This window comes from Coptis chinensis, chromosome 6, assembly GCF_015680905.1.
Source record: "Coptis chinensis isolate HL-2020 chromosome 6, ASM1568090v1, whole genome shotgun sequence".
Taxonomy (NCBI): Eukaryota; Viridiplantae; Streptophyta; class Magnoliopsida; order Ranunculales; family Ranunculaceae; genus Coptis; species Coptis chinensis.
This window is the reverse complement of record NC_141461.1, coordinates 86728866-86746437: the sequence shown is the minus strand read 5'-3', so window position 1 is coordinate 86746437 and position 17572 is coordinate 86728866. Positions and strand designations below refer to the sequence as shown.

The following is a 17572-nucleotide window of genomic DNA, read 5'->3' as shown; positions in this document are numbered from 1 at the left end:
TATATGGATGAAGTTCATCTCAGTCCTCAATTATGCATTTCTCTATTAAGCCGTTTAACCAAATAACCTTATTACATCGACTTCAACTTGATGAATAGTTTGCCAACAACAAACTACGTTTCAAGAAATTTTTAAAAATTATTATGTTACCCGTGTTTTCCTTACTAAAAATGTTATACGTTAGATTCACCTATTTCCAAATGCTTTCAGTAAATTAGTTACAAATTTTTTAAAAGAAAACTACTCATTACTAAATAAGTTGTTATTTATTAACACATTATACTTTTCGAGTTGCCTACTTCTCAAATCTCCATTTCCATTACATTAAATACATATGTAATTTTTAATTAATCTATCTAGAATGCCACTTTATGAAATCCGTGCCGAAGGCACAGGCATTAACTAGTAACAAACAAATCACATGAGAGCATGGACCAAAATATCGACAATATATCCGATATATATATCGGCATTTTGGTACACCGATATAGATATTTTCCAACATATATCCACCGAATATAGTACCCTTTTTTCCGATATATATCAAAATTTCCGATATAAAAGTTTATATCGCCGATATAATCGATATATCCAATATTTACGATATATATCATTTGACTTTTTGACCATTTTTTAATATAAATCCGATATTTCCAATATATTTTCGATATTTTTGATATTATATTTCTGATATTTTAAATAGTTTGGACTGATCACCAAAAATGGATATATCCGATATATCCGATATATATCGGTTTTTAGGTACACCGATATATTCATCGATATCGATATTTTGAACCTTGCATGAGAGTGAATCGCCCAAATGCACGACCAGGTTCCTCAAAATTGAGTCTTCATACAGATTGTTCAGCATACTATAATATTCATCATTTTTAGAACAAATACTCCATAACCCCTTCCATCACCTTTCCCCGTGAAGGTGGCAACCAATCCCAAGGCCTTGGGCCTAATCTTCAAGGCTTCACCAGTAGGTCAGTTGACACCTTAATCAATATTCGTTTGTCTCAATCAGATTCTTCACCAGATTCAGATTCTTCAATATATAAATCACTATATCCGTATGTTGTACAACCACTCCCAGTGTAGGTGTAGGTGAGATGGACTACAAGAAAGAAGATAGACAAGAAAGTGTCAAAAGAAAAATGGAAATAATTTCATGGTATACGAAGCAATTTGAGCATATAAAAACAATAAGGGGGGGTATTGAGAGCAAGAATTTCTATACGGAAAACTTTAAAAAAAGATCAACCATAATAAAAAACAGTGCAACAAGGAAAAATTCAAAAACTTTCCTATTCACAATATTTCTTTTTGAAATTTTAAAGTGCCAGATGGAAGAAGCATTTAACATTAATATTCCAAAAGAATACTGCATTTATTTTTATATTTTTTTGAATGGTCAACATAAACAAACAAAAAAAGATATAACATGCTGACACTCACCATCTCTGCAATGCAATTGCTTTACTGGTAAATCTATCTGCGGAGAGAATGCTCGACTGAGACAATAAGCATGAGTAGCAAGTAAATCAACCGTAATCTTTCTCTCCAAGCATTAGCAGAAAGTATAAAGTGTTTTCTCACCTTTTAAAATTGCAGTTATATAAAGCTACTAAGGTCCTCACGAAAATTTAATTCATTTGAACATTTCAAACCTTGTCAAAAGAGGTTCCAACATTGAACTATTCTGGACCGTCAGATTATTTCAAAAGTTGAAAGCAATTTTTGACGTGGTTAGAAATGTTGAATTGAACTGACTTTTTGTGACGATGATATCCATGGCGGAGACATCATCTACACCAAAAATCAGCTCTTGATTCCTCATTTATGTTGTATAAACCTATGTACAAAACCATTTGTATGGTGATCCTGTCCAAACACTACACCAAATCAGTTCTGAGTACAACAGTAGTTATCCGGGAAAAACCGTTCTTAGTAATAGTTGTTAATAGACTGTACATAAGTATCCCGTAATTGGTTTAGCTAATGCTAGTACTAAATTACAAATCATCAGTATAAGTAGCATTCAAACAAAAACAAACTGAGCAAATAATGTAGGCATATTCACAAAGTAAACCAGAAAAATATGACAAAACATTTACAATAGAACGCAAAATCATGCATCATATTAAAAGCCTTACTTCCCCGATCCAGGTCCTTCAAATCAAACGCATAATCTGGAAGCACTACTAGAACATCGGGAAAAGCTGCAGAGAAAAATATATGTACTCAAGTCAGATTTGACCTGATTTTAGTTTGATAAACATTCTTGAACAGAGAATATACCGACCTTTAAGCTTATTTGCAGAATTTATGTCAATTTCAGCAGCAAAACCCCATGGACGCCTTAACCAAGCCATGTAAATTTTCCTTTTTGCTTCTTTTTTACTGATAAAAATATCACGCTTTAGAAAGGAAATCATCAAAAGGAATAAGTGAATAACACAACAGATGGATTAGAGCAGGATGCTAATCTATCAGTCAAAGAGAGGTACTACTGGTAAAAAGATATCGAATGGTGAACTTAAAGTTTACTGTGCAAAAATTGAAAAACAACTACTTAGAAACATTCCAGTAAATTCAGCTGCAAAATTCTCCAGTTTGAAGAACACGAATAAACAAGAATAACAAAACTAGAAATCCAAGATCATTCATAGGGATATACACCACCCCCCCCCCCCCTCCCTCCCCCAAGAGATTTGCATTCTCATCTGGATAAAAATATCACGCTTTAGAAAGGAAATCATTAAAAGGAATAAGTGAATAACACAACAGATGGATTAGAGCAGGATGCTAATCTATCAGTCAAAGAGAGGTACTACTCGCAAAAAGATATCAAATGGTGAACTTAAAGTTTACTGTGCAAAAATTGAAAAACAACTACTTAGAAACATTCCAGTAAATTCAGCTACAAAATTCTCCAGTTTGAAGAACACGAACAAACCAGAATAACAAAACTAGAAATCCAAGATCTTTCATAGGGATATACCCTCCCCCCCCCCACCCGCCCCAAAGAGATTTGCATTCTCATCTCGGTAGTTCCATTCTAGCACATCTAGTTTTTGTTAGTGGAAAGGAAGCTGGAGCCTCCATATATAAGTTGGCAATCCGATGCATTTTTAGAATCAAGTAAGACTCTATGAAGTTCAAATGCCATCTCTTAGATCTAATTCCATGAAGTTAGAATACTGAAATCTTTAAGAGACAAAGCGATACTAGGCGGGGTTACTTTAGGATTGGGTTTTTCTTTTTATACTGTGTTTTGAAAAAATAAACAAATCCCACAAACTATAATGTAAGAAGAAAAAGAAATTGCCATTGTACCAATTTTTCAAACTAAGGCGCACACCATGTGTGCCATGCGCTATAAGCAAAAGGTGCCTATGGCACACTGCACCATATATCAAAGGCGAGTGGCAATTTCCTTGCGCCATGACAGCACTGCTCTCCAAAGGCAGCGGTATTGCTAGTTGAAAACATACCGATACACACATGCATGTATAACTATATTAGCAGTCAAAGAACGTAACAACTATAAATAACCAGAATGAAGGAATCATAAAAGTAAAAGTTGGCCAAACTATAAAAGACCAATAAACGAACAAATGAGAACTTGAATTTGTGAGAAATGGATCTCTCTTGTTTACCTTCCAACAATCTTTGCTAGTAAATCAATATAAATGGGAATGGCACCATACATTCCCTCATGAAATTGCATGCGCATAATGATTAGCCAATGATCATGATTCCACTTCGGGTTGCGTTCAGAAAGAAAATGATAGCTAAAGATATCATCAATACGGTAATTCTGGTTCTTCGGAACAAAACGGGCGTTTAATTGCACTGGAAAAAGTAAGACAAACACCAATTAATAATATTAAGAACATGGAAGAACCTTACAAAGGTTTTGATTCAATTCACAATAAAGAATACCAAATCAAAACAAGGTTCCAATGTAACTGTTAGAGTTCTAAGGGGCAGTTGGAACATTTCCCTCTGAATGTTTTATAATTTACTATGATGTAAACCCTATATTTTCCTATGTGCGAAAGACATAATTTTCTTGTAAACCGTACAATTAGGGCCATGTACTTTTTTTCTCCACGCTTTCTTCTTCATCTCTAGCAATAATATAATTATACTAAATTATCTCCCTTTTATTTGCTTATCTGAATCATGGTCCCTACATCATCGCCAATTTTGTCAGAACGAGCTTCGATTAGATTTAACAAATTCGAAAATGACTAATTGGAAATCAGATTCAACTTTTCCAGTCAACCGACCAACATATATGGGAAAGCATTAACCATGGCTGATCCGCTCCCCAAACAACAAACCATTAAAGAGAAAACTCCCACTAAGACCTCACCCATCTCCACTACCTCTTTATTTCACAATGCAATCACTCCCCATGCCTAGCAATTGAAGGCGCAAAAGCAAAAGGCAATATTATTCCCACACACCCATCAATAACTTAGTCTAACGTAGTGTAAGCTTACTATATATTTAAAATCTTAGGAAATGGCAAGAAATGTTTATTCTAGATCTGTTAGCCATCATAAGAAGAGAAGCAAAATAGTACAGTATAGTATATTGAAAGCTTACCACTAGGATCCTTGTTCCTAGCAGCATATAAGAAGTCTTCAGTACATATCTGAACTCCTGGGCAGTCTAAAACAAAACATATGAATGCTCACCAGGACCATTGTCGACGTGCAGGATTCAATTAGAGATGTGTATAATGGGATGTAGAGGGTGCGCAGCGCGGCAGTTAATTCGATGGGTTTTGAGCAATACAAGTTGTTGATAAAGATGTTGGTCTTCTTCTGATTGTTGATAAAGATGGGTTTTGAGCAATACAAGTTAATGAAGAGAGGCATTGATGGTTTCTTGATTTTGGAATCATTCGAGACACAGAGGATATGCTGATCTTCTTTAAAAATATTTTTGTAGAAAAAGATTTGATACGGCCAGTACCTCAACTAAAGGCAATGTCCATTATTTTTATTTGAGAAATGAATATCAAGTTCTTCTGAACTGAAACTATGCCACGTTGGAAGAGGTTGTGTCCCAAGTGAGGGAGGTGTTGTACATTTTTAGGGTCTCTAGGCTGTGTTTGAAAGCCCCATTTGTCATGCAAAATAAATGGCACTATTCATTTGTTTGTCAGTTTCTGTCTTTCTGATGTGTTTTTTTACCCATGTCAATTTTTTTTTGGATTTGCCCCCACAAATTGTGATTTGGTATGATTTTGGTGCCAAAATTTACTCTTGAAGAGGTGAGTAAATTTTGCCACAACAAATTTACACACAAATTTGCCGTGGATTTGCCACCAATCCAAAAAGAAAAAACAAAAACCCGAAAACATCTCTGTTTGCCTTCGTGAAAATGGTGAAGAACTATCTGGTATACTGAGCTCGTCTAACTGATTGCATGTTGATTTTGATATCTAGTTAAGCATTTCCTTTAGTTGGGACTGTGAACTTGGGTCTTTAGTAGCAGAGTAATACTTTCGTTGTAATTTCTGGTGCAAATTTGAATTACCGATCAATCCAAGAGGCGGAACTTCTCTCACCTGGGTTTCAGAATTTTGGTGGTCTTTAAATAGATTGATTGTGTTCTTGGAGTCAGGCTTTAAGTGGTGTACGTACTTGAGGAAATTTGGTAAAGATCATAACTTTGCTATTTTAAGAGCATCTTTAGCAATGATATCAACCTAGCATCAAACACCAAATTCTTAGTGTTTAAGAATTTAGTGTTTTTTCAACTTCAGGAGAGCTACATGTTGATGAAAACACCAAACCAAACACCAAATCGACCAATATTTGGTTCCAGGTTTGGTACTGTATCAAATCACTTACGCGGTTTTGGCCAAACCGCGTGGGCTTGGGCTGCTAAATGGGCTTCTTTGACGTGGTTTTGGCAAAACCACGCGGTTTTCCTAAAACCGCGTGCTCTCAATTACAACAACAACGGGCAAACAACGCCAAAAAACAGCTATATCTTTCTAGATCTAACCCTATAAATTGAAACACTCGCCCCATATTTTTACACTCATTTCTTTTCTCTACTATTTATTCTCTACTCTTTACTCTCTATTATTAAAACAACAATGAGTCAAGAACCAAAATCAAAATCAAGAGGGGCTTCATGGATACAAGAAGAAGATATTGCTCTCACCAATAGTTGGCTACAAGTTAGTCAAGAATGGTGTAGTAGGAAATGAGCAAAAGTCGAACGATTTTTGGGCTAGAATTCTAAATGCATTTCATGCAAATTTAGGAAGAATGACCGAACGCAACTTGACGGGTATGAAACACGTTGGTCTATTATTCAAGCTAATATCAACAAGTTTCATGCCATTCTTTCTAAAATTCAAGCATCTCCTCCAAGTGGCTATAATGACAACATGATGGTAAGTATTTACTTTTTATTTGTTATTTTGATTAACAAATATATTTTTCAATTCTAATTTAGTTTTTGCTTAATTGGTAGGTTGAGGAAGCAATAAGTACATATGCGATGCATAATGGGGTTTGGAAGTGGATGCAATGCTATAATATGGTGAAAGACTCACCCAAATGGAAGAGGCTACAGTTGAGAAATGATTTGCATTCCACCAAAAAGTCAAGTCAAACGATTGGGGAAGGAGGTTCATCAATTCCAATATCAACTGCGACAACTCAATCAATGGATTATGATCCACACCAAGTTCATGGGCTTGAGGATAGACTTCTTGGAAAGAAAGAAGACAAAAAAAGAAGGCAAAAAGAGAAAGAAGAAGGTGATTCTAAAGTGAAAGAATCCACTAAGAAACTTGATGATTTTTTTATGGAACTTTCTAAAACCACCAAAGAAGGCTATGAATTGGAAGCTCAAAGACAGTTGAAGAAAGATGAGATGGAATTCGAAAAACTTTAATTGAAGAAAAGTTCGATGGATTGGAAGCTTCAAATCCAAAAAGAAAAACTTCAATTGAAGAAAGATGCGCTCCGAGTTCGAGAAGATGAAAATGATGCGAAAAATATTAGGAATGAAATTAGAAGGATTACCCGAAGACGAGCGCGAAATTTGGCAACTCAAAAGGGCATAAATTTTACAAAAAATAAAGAATCGACTTGGCAATATCACTGGTAGTAGTCAAAGTAGTGCATAGTCTAAATTTGAGTTTCTATGTCTTTTAATTTGAGTTTGTATGTTTTTTAATTTGAGTATTTTAATTTGTCTTTTAATTTATGTCTTTTAATTAATGACGTACTTTAATTTAAGTTTGTATTTTAATTTTAATTAGAATGTACTTTAATTGAATATTTTCTTTTAATTTAAAGTTGATACTTTTATCATTCTAAAAAAATTTGTATTTTCAAAATTCTCATATACGTAAATCCTTTCATAAAACCACAAATACATAGAAATAAACTTGGAACACAAATACATAGAAATTGAAATGATAAATAAACACAAAGTCTAAATGAAATGCAAATAAAAATAGAAATCAAGTCCCCCGCCTACTCCACAAATGCTTTCGACCAAGTCATTCTTCAATCTATCATGAATAACTTTTGAACGAACCCTCGACGCCGGATGCCCAACGAGATAGAACAAAGTGGCGTTCATCTTCGAGAGCACCTTCTCTACTTGGTATTTCCAAATCAGGAATATACTGCGGGATAACCGTTTCGCGTTCATCTTCCACAATCATATTGTGTAAAATAATGCAAGCCCTCATAACAGTAGCCATGTTCTCCAAATACCATAACCTGTACGGATTCGCTAAAATAGCCCAACGTGAATGTAATATACCAAACGCCCGCTCTATGTCTTTTCTAGCAGCTTCTTGCTTCTTTGCAAAATGTTTGTCTTGTGCAATAGTCGGTTTAGCAATCGTTTGAATCAATCGTTTGAATCAAGGTGGCATAATTAGGATAAATACCGTCAGCCAAGTAATAGCCCATATCATAATGATGGTCATTCACAGTGTAGTTACAAGGAATAGCTTCATCATTGACTATATCATCAAATATTGGTGAGCTGTCAAGCACATTAAGATCATTGTGAGAACCCGCCATTCCAAAAAGCATGCCAAATCCATGCGTCCACGATCGGTAATTGCCTCCAAAATCATTTGTTGGTTTATGCTTATGGCCGATTGTGAGACCCTTTGCCACGCGGATGGGCAATTCTTCCATTGCCGGTGCATGCAATCAATGCTTCCTAGCATTCCGTGCCATCCGCGTTCCTCATACTCTTTAAGCAAACGTTAAAGATTTGGTTTTGCGCAAGTATTCACCTCCAAAAATTCTAATAATTCCATCACAAAAATAGCGATGTATTCATGAACGGTTGGCTCAAAGAACATGTAACATATCATCTACTAGATCGTGGCAAATTCCATAAGCAAGTATTCAGTATAGCAAAGAATTACTTTTATTTTTGGGTTAATCCCAAACTTTACCCGCGACAATTAACTTTTGTTGAAAATATGGTACATTATGATTAAGATGATTGAAAATACGAGTAAATAATGATCGACCTATACTAAATCAAGGCCGAAAGTCGTGGTCACGAAATATAGGATTTGCGCCGAAGTAGTTAGCATTTACACGAGCTAGTGTTGCCTCGTACTGACGAGGCTTATATTTTCTTCATTTCTTCGAACCACCATGTGGTCTATAAGAAGACTCCGCTTCTTGTTGACGCAATAAACTCAGACGATGTCGAACCAAAGGTAGAGCAATAGCCACTAATTTGCGAGTTTTAACTGCAGTGTTATCATTTGAAGAGCCCGAGCTCGAGCTCGATAATAAATCAGAAGAAGATGAATCAGAAGAAGATGAATGATCTATTGAAAAAATCTTCAAGAGTTTTGGTAGTGTGTTTTTTTTTTTGCTCAAGGAGATGAGTTTAGATGAGAGGGAACATGAAAATGAAGAGAACATCGCAAAACCGAGAGTTAAATGGTTATAGCACGCGGTTTCTGGAAAACCGCACGGTTTTGGCAAAACCGCGTGGGCTTGGACCTGTAAGATGGGCTTCTATGGAGTGGTTTTGGCAAAACCGCGTGGCCTATATGGTGCGGTTTTGGCAAAACCGCGTAGTTGCTTGGTGTTTTTTTGATGTTGCTTCTAAAGTTGCTTGGTGTTTTTTTGGTTCAAAATTTTGGTGTTTTTTTGGTTGCTATGCTAAAGATGTTCTAATTCAACTACTCATCTTCATTGTCCATACAGGTACAATTTGGTCATATTTTGATACTGACAATTTAAGGCTATTGAAATTAGTTTTCTAGATGTACCCAATTGGAAATTAGTAGTTTACTGAGGAGTGATGTTGTTAGTGGATGTTCTAGCTTTGTTTCTGCTTTGATTGATGCAAGTGGTGATGTTAATGAGAGAGATTCCGATTGGCGGTCAATGTTATCGTTTGCAGTTAATTCAGGTAATATTGATGTTGTTAAGGCTTTAATTGATTCGGGTTGTCATGTGGATGATTGGGGTGACTTGTTTTTGCATAATGCTACAGAAATGAATAGAATTGATTTATTGGAGGTTTTGTGTGAAAATGGAGATTCTGTTAAGTTAGTTAATTCAGTTGATTCGGTTGGTAGGATGTCGATTCATGTATCGGCGGTTAATGGCCTGGGAATGTTGAGGCGTTAAGGTTTTGTATTGAGATGAATGGGGATCTTGATTGTGTTGATTATAATGGATCGACTCCACTTCATTACGTGGCGGCTGAAGGGGATGAGTGTGTGGAGTGTTGTTTGTATTCTAAATATGCAATTAATAAAGATGGGAAGATGCCTTATATGGTTGCTGTTGAGAATGGGAAGGAGGAATCACATTTACTTGATTTGCTTCACTTGGGGGATGTTTTACATCGAGCGGCAAGTCTGGATGATGTGAATGCGATAAAGAGTTGTATAGCTCAAGGGACGAAGGTGAACGGGAGAGATCAAAATTGTTGGACTCCTCTTCACCGAGCTGCATTCAAAGGTTGGATTGAAAGTGTGAAGGCCTTGCTTAGTCATGGAGCTCAAGTTGATATTATTGATAATTTGGGGTACACACCACTGCATTGTGCAATAGAAGCTGGGCACACGAAGTTGGCGTTGTATCTTATTTCTCATAGAGCAAAGGGGAATTTGAAGAGCATCCAAGGTTTGTCTACTTTGAACTTGGATCCTTTTAAGAACCATGCTACTTTTGTTTCTCCGTTATGTGGAAATACGGAACAAGTGTAATGCGAGGTAACGATACTTTTTGCAGTTTTTTGTGTTGTTTACTGCTCGGGAATCTGTACATATATAGTTCACATGTATCTATTTGTAATGTATGCATGGTATTTGTTTTGTTGAAAGGAGTTGAGAACTGATCTTGTTCCACTCCAACAAGATTGTACACCATGAAACTTCATGTTCACTCCCATTTGCTTAACAAGGAAATAGTTTTGAGCTCTCTATTCTGTTCTTCATTGTTACGTACACTAGCTAGTTATTTGTACTTCTTTAGTAATCACCCATTTGTAAACTTTTTCGGTTATAATTACTAAGGTGATCGAACTGATTACAAGATCCTTTCAGTAGACTAAATCACGTGCACTCCTGTGAATTAAATGTATATTATATTGCTTGAAGCCATTTTACTTGTCATACCATTTGATGCTATTGTAAGGCACTGCTATCTATCTCAGCTGCATCAGATACAAGTCACAATAAGTAATGACCTTTCTTGCTGTCAACTCTTGCTACTAGTACATATATAACCTCAAAAATTGTTGGACTCCTCTTCACCGAGCTGCTCCAGGAACATCAATCCGTTTCTTGAGGACTCATCTTTATCCATACCTCATCTTTGTCATATGGATCTCAAAACTTCTCCTAAAACTAACATGAAACACTAACGGGCGAACAATGTCAACACCCAATATATTTATTGATAGTTACGCTCAAGTGCTTTAGCTATATGCCTTCCAACATGCATAGCTAGATTCGTGTCTTGAACATGTCACACAAGACATACACTAGAGGGACCGAATCATCAAATGTAGCCTTCAACCAAATTGAACCAGATTTTGGTACATTTTATGTTTTTGTGGCAAGTTTTTCTACTCTTTTTAGTGTGATATAGGTGAACCATATACAAAAAAAAAAAAATTACAAATAAGAGTAGCTATCATTTTTAAATCTTAAATATTTTAAAAGCACAAAAAATGAAAAAATAAAATATTTGCCGCGCCAAATTTGGACAATCAAACAGCAGTAAATTGTTGCAAATCAGGGCAAATGATACTTACCACATTATCATCAAACAGTGGAAAATTTAAATTTGTCACAAGTTATTTGCAATTGTCACATTGCAATTTTTCCAGCGAAAAATGGTGACAAAATTTGCATTTGCCACAGTCTTTAGAGCATTCCCAATACAAGTCACTCTTATTCACCTCCATGTCAGCTCTATTTCCCCTATTTTCCATTGTTTTGGTAAAAAACAAGGTGAGGCTGCCCAATGCAAAGGGTGACTATTATTCTCGGACGGGATGTTTGATTCCGTCTTAATGTAAAAATTGAAAAAACGCGCCGGATGGAATGAAACATCCCGTCTGAACTTTTAAAAAAAAACGAAAAAAGTTGAAAAAACCGAGACGGAATGAAACATTCCGTCAGAAGAAAAAAAAATCGAAATTTTTTTAAAAAACACACTAGACGTAATAAAACATCATGTCCGAAGTTCCCAACTCAACTACTATCTCGGTTGAAGGTTTCACTCTCGTTTTGACTTGGGAAAATAGTCACCTTGATATTCACATTTGCATTGGGCAAAGGTTTTTTACCATTTGGAGGTGAATATTGTCACATCCCCTTGATATTCATCTGCATTGGGAATGCTCTTAGAATGTATTCTTAGGGGTGGAATTTGAGCCGAGTAGCTCAGGTTTGGCTTAATTAAGCTCGGCTCAAGCTCGTTCATTTAACTAGATGAGCCAAGCTTGAGCCTATATTATAGCTCGCTTAATAAACGTGCATGATGAAGCTCGGCTCGATAAGCTCATATACCATAATCACAGTGTAAAATAGCCGAGCTACTCGGGCTTGGCTCGTGTAAGCTCGGCTCGGGCTCGACTAATTTAATATATGAGCCAAGCTTGAGCAACTTGTTTAAATAAACAAGCCGAGCTGAGCTCGAATTCCATCCCTACGTATTTGAATTTGACCTATTTTCTAGCTATATGAGCCGAGCTCGAGGTTGTATGCAATGACTAAACAATTCTTACAAAACATGAATTTTAAATAGGAAGGATTGAAGGGCAAAATTAGAATATTTAGACAAAATTTCCAGATTGATCAAACGTACAAAAAAGTGCATGGCACATTTCTTCCTTTTGAAGCTTTGTTTTGTTATACAAGATCTATTCTACTTTAAAATCAGGTATCCCTTCTATATAAGGCTGGCAATGGGTCGGGTAAGAACCGATATCCCGATCCGGTCCGAACTAATAAAAGCGGGTCTGGATCAGGTAGTTAGTATATTGGACCGGTTCTGGGTCTTGAAAATCAGATCGGACTCTTATTGGATTGGTTCTGGATTAAGTATGTACCGAACCATTATATGCCTAATCCGATTAAAATTTTTAGTCTTATTCTTCCCAATTTTCCTCCACCATATATTTCTATTACCTTATGCAACATTGCAATATTTAAAGTTCCAAAATAAGATATGCAAAATACATATGTAATATTACAATATTTTTTTACATAATAAAAATATGGTTTCTATCTAAAGAAAAATCCTCCCTTACAAATTTGGATTTCAAATAATTCATTATGTCTTTTGGATTTGTGTACCTTGTTTTTGTGTTTAGAAAAAAAAATTATTTAATCTTTATATAATGAAAATTAGGATCCAATTATAAAAAACTCGGTTCACCGAGTTGAAATTGAGTTTATTGGTTCGGAACGGATCGGATCCGGAATTAAAAAAAAGTTTTCGGTTCGGTTCTGGTTCTCGAACTCAAATATCCGTTCGGATCGGGTCCGGTTCTGAGTCTGTATTGTTGAAAAGCAGATCGGTTTTGGATTTGCATATATCCGGACCGATCCAACCCATTGCCAGCCCTACTTCTATATAGTTACATATACTATTGAATAAAATAAAATGTTGTAAGTAGTTTGTTAGAGCATTTCCAATGCAATGCAAGCAAGAACTTGTTATCTCCACGTAGGACTATTTCTACTCATAGTTACTTTCTTGGAGACAAGCTACTAATGGTTGTCCAATGCAAATTTGACTTTAAAATTTGGACAGAATGTTTTATTTCATCTGAATGTAAAAAATAAAAAAAAAATATTGAAAAAAACACGCCGAACATAATGAAATATCCTATCCGGAAAAAATAAAAATAAAAAAATAAAAATGAAAAAAGTCGTGGGACGGCGTCCGAAATATTTTTGGAAAAAACATGTGAGACGGAAAAAAGATTATGTCCAAATATCACAAGTGAGCAACTATCCCAGTAGCAAGTGCTACCCTAATTGTAACTTAGTGAAAAACTACCCTCATTGTCACCCTTGCATTATGGTCATTGTTTTTGGCCCATAAGGGTGACAAGTTGTTATTTCCCCTCAAAACTGCTTGTATTTAGAGAGTCGATTGTTTGATAGGTATGTTTTTTATACCCACTATTTACTTTTACTCTTATATGGCTTTGTTCATTCATGGATATGACATATATGCTTAGATTGCTCTATAATATGCTCAGTCATGGTATTCCTTCCTGATGAACACACGATCGATTTATCTATGATTTTGCTTGTTTTAATTGTATATTATGATTGTTTGCTTATTGCAATAAGTTGTTGTCGTTTGAAATTTGTTGGAGAAAACGATGCGAATCGATCCCCGTTAAGATAGCTTGTCTATGGACACTCTAAACTCCAATCAAATCTAAACTTTCACTACATCCAACAACTACAAATTTAAGTTATGGAATCAACAACCACAAACCTAATAAGCTATGGAATCAACAACCACAACAAGCAATAACAATGTAGATTAAAAACCATAACAAAAATGTAACGGGGTTCGGCCAATAATGCCTACTTCCACAATAGCAAATATTTTATAAGATTAGGAAGAATGGTTACAATCACTCCTCTCAAGTCTCTCCAACACTTATTAGATTTCTCTTTTTGTATCTCTCTCCTTACAAGCCTATCTCTTTGTAAGGGTTTCCTCTCAATTTTGGTGGCTCTCTCTCTCTCTCTCTCTCTCTCTCTCTCTCTCTCTCTTATTTTGGGTATGAAACCCTAACTTATTTTATATACTATGCTGAAATTTCGATTCATCTCGGCTCAACAACAAAATATTGAAACTTTGATCTTCTTCTCACATGGTGAGGGACACCCAACAAAATTGAGACGAATTACATGGTCGTCTTAGTATTATTTTTTTCCCCCCTCTATGCAGATAGTTCTAAGTTACATTGACACGAACACAGATATGGAGTGTCTGACACCACAAAATATAAAAAATTGAGGAATATCACACACAATATGTGTTAGTGTGTGTCCGACATCGATACGCATCTGACACATTTTTTTTTTGAAATAACAACTTTCCAACCAATAACACTTCTAGAAGCATCAATGATTACTTTCATCTCAAAATTATGGTGTTGAGGTTTTGAAAAATCAACTAAAAATGTTTGAAATTTTTGTCTAACTTGTTTGAGAAATCTATTTTCATGAGTATATTCATCATAATCGTTAATTTCACTGAAGTGTTTGCTGGGGTATGGATTTTGGCCCTATGAAAAAGGATGAGAGATTGATGAAGAAGCTAATGAAGAAGGTGAATGGGTAACTGATGAAGAAGGTGCTAACGTAGGTCGAGAAGCAATTCTTGTTCTTGTTGCAATTGCTCTTCCTAAGACAACCCTTGTTGATTTTCTTGCGAAACACGAAAACAAGTTGCACATTGTGACATTGTGAAGAGAGTTGGAGGGAACAAAAGTTTAAGGTTGAAATTTTCTCTATTACCATAGATGGATATACGGGGGTGCGTGTGGGGGCGGTCACACCAGATTAGAAAAGCTCCACTACCATATAACTAATTGTCTAAAAAAAATTTCAAACTATAAGGAATCGCACCCTCCAACTTTTTTAGCAAACTTTTACTACCGCACCCTCAAAATTTTCATAACTATAGTGAAAATATAATCAACAAAAAAATAGTATAAAAAAAAAAGCCTAATAAAAATATTCCAATAAGTTTTTTTTTACTTGTCTTTCACTCTCAATTTTTAAACAAGTCAAACCTCAACCCAAACAAAAAACAAAAAACAAATTCAGAAATAACTTGTTGCGCATCTTGTTGTACGTTTGTCCTAATTATTTGTAAAACTCGTTATCATTATCAATAAAATTTTTACTTAAATAATAATAATAATTTTTTACTTTCAATGTTAATCTTTTATAGTTTTCTCCACATGATAGTAATGTTATATAGACTTATAGCATTATAAGAAGTTAACAATTTGTTGAATTGTTGTAGACTTGTAGACTATATTATGTAGATATATATAAACATAGTAATCTATTCTACGTTGTAATGAGGCGTAGGCCAGTGAGCTGGAGAGCTGTGGAAAATCCGTTCGCACAAAAAGACAACTTCATTTACATTGTTTCAGACGGTTTTGTCCCAGTTTCCATCTAAAATTACAATAAATACAGTTAAATACCATTGTAATATTGAAGATATTGTAAGGGCTAAAAGGTAAATATGAAGGCTAACGAGATGATTATTGATTGAGTTGTCTCAATCAAGATAATCCCTTTAGACTATTATGTCCCTATTTGTTATCTTAAATTACAAAATAAATATTTGGATATCAAGCTAATAATGGTATACTTTAGGGGCAAAAACATCTTAAGATTTTTTTGTAAAAAAAATGAGTAAGACAAACGAATTGTAGCATAGACACGTGATGAAATAAATGCATAATTTCGTTGATCTTTATTGTTTACACCTTCTCACAAATAAAAAAAAATAAAAAATAAAAAATTGTTTACTTTATTTTTTGGGATGGGGTGGAGTGTGCACATAATAATCTCGCACCCACTAACTTAGAATCATGTTGGCTTAGAATCATGTGTCTTACTAACTCTTACTAATTGGTGCTCTATTTATAAAGGGGTGGGCTGGGATCTTGAAGAATAAGCTCCGACTTTTGATTACATATGAATTATGATGATCTTGTTGCACAAGTTTTTGTTGCAAGACTACTGAAAACATGTTTGAAATTGTCAAGGGAAAGAAAAAAAAATCTTAAGTTTTCTATTACTGGTGCAAATGAAGCTTCCTTCCTACAATTGGGTGCTGCCCCTTTTGGTTACATATGATATGATGATCTTGTTGTATAAGTTTTTGTTGCAAAACTAATACAGAAAGACAAAAAAATGTAAAGTTTTCTATGAATAACTAGTGTTCTCTTTTACATTTTTCTTGTTTATAGAAGGCGCATGGGCAGTTGGTTTCTCCTTCACGAAGAAGATGAAAATGCAGCTTTCTCGGTAGTTGCAACTAGATAGAGATGTGTGATTGACAAGTGTCTTACAACTCGGTCGACTTAGACTTAGACCTCGGACGAGTCAATTGACCAATGAGATTTTGCGAAACGGCTAGTAAAAGTGTAAAACCCAAGTTTGAGTTTTTTGTTTTTGACAATTGTGACCAATGTTTTGAAAATTGAACTAGTGATTGAACCGATTTTTTGTTAAAATGGTTCAACCAGGTTTAACCATGGTTCGACTCGATCGGACCGATTGATGTTTATGTAGCAAATTTTTTAATAATTACAATAATAAAATAAATAAATACATGTTTTAATTCAATATTAATTGGTATTATATATCAAAATGAATTTTTTATACAAGAAATACATAGTAGCTCGAACCGGTTCAAAATTTTCCGAGTTCGGTGTCAAAATGGACCGGTTCAACCACCGAAAATCCGGTTGAGGGTTTTCATTTAAACATTTTAATAAAAAAATTTGATTGCGTTTATCTATTAAACAACCTTATAATTTCATTATAATATTTTAACCAATATAACTTTTTTATATTGCATTCGATTTTATCATTTTTAACTAATGTTTTTAAATTTATTTTGTAAATCAAATATATAACATTGCTTGCAATATTTAGTGACCTTGTTATGGTTGTCGGATCTTTGGGCCCTTTTAACAATTGATTGGTGCTTTGGGCCTGTGGACCAAACAACAGTCCGAATTGGAATAGGAATAGGAATAAGAGTCCAATTAGTAGAACTTTAGGATTTAGAAAGTAGAAACAATTTGTTTCCGGGAGCTTCCTAAGTCGTACATATACTTAAATAATATCCATCCCGTTGATAAAGGAGAAGGAGAAGATGAGGATCAGGAAGATTAAGAGCGAGGCGGTCGAAGGAAGTTTTGGGGTTAAAGGCAGGTAGGAATCCACCGACATCTCGAAAGCCTATAGATCAAAAGGCCATGATGTTCCCAATGCCAATTCCGA

At 35.0% G+C, this 17572-nt stretch overlaps 1 protein-coding gene and 1 pseudogene across 3 annotated transcripts; one reads left to right on the top strand and one right to left on the bottom strand.

Annotated features, from left to right (window-relative positions):
* Nucleotides 1-811: 811 nt before the first annotated feature.
* Nucleotides 812-5103, bottom strand: LOC147495100 (multiple organellar RNA editing factor 5, chloroplastic/mitochondrial-like). Of its 3 annotated transcripts, none has more exons than XM_086569606.1 (5): nucleotides 4627-5103; nucleotides 3669-3864; nucleotides 2312-2409; nucleotides 2163-2228; nucleotides 812-1520 (listed from the first exon to the last, which is right to left on the bottom strand). In XM_086569606.1, the coding sequence occupies exons 2-5, from the start codon at nucleotides 3743-3745 to the stop codon at nucleotides 1498-1500; spliced, it is 264 nt and encodes an 87-aa protein (XP_086425732.1). In that variant the 5' UTR covers nucleotides 3746-3864; nucleotides 4627-5103; the 3' UTR covers nucleotides 812-1497. The 3 variants fall into 3 exon arrangements, with proteins under 3 accessions (XP_086425732.1, XP_086425731.1, XP_086425730.1); XM_086569605.1 differs by having other exon boundaries at nucleotides 812-1123; nucleotides 4719-5103; XM_086569604.1 differs by having other exon boundaries at nucleotides 812-1123; nucleotides 4627-5102.
* A 4086-nt stretch (nucleotides 5104-9189) lies between these two features.
* LOC147495099 (protein VAPYRIN-LIKE-like) lies at nucleotides 9190-10475 on the top strand (annotated as a pseudogene).
* Nucleotides 10476-17572: the final 7097 nt, after the last annotated feature.

Bases quoted from the DNA above. Each gene is read 5' to 3' on its own strand.
- LOC147495100 (XM_086569605.1), bottom strand. From the start codon at position 3,745: ATGCGCATGCAATTTCATGAGGGAATGTATGGTGCCATTCCCATTTAT. The intron at 2,410-3,668 runs GTAAACAAGAGA...TATTTTTATCAG, and splicing joins CTAGCAAAGATTGTTGGAAG to TAAAAAAGAAGCAAAAAGGA. The intron at 2,229-2,311 runs GTCGGTATATTC...TTTTCTCTGCAG, and splicing joins TTCTGCAAATAAGCTTAAAG to CTTTTCCCGATGTTCTAGTA.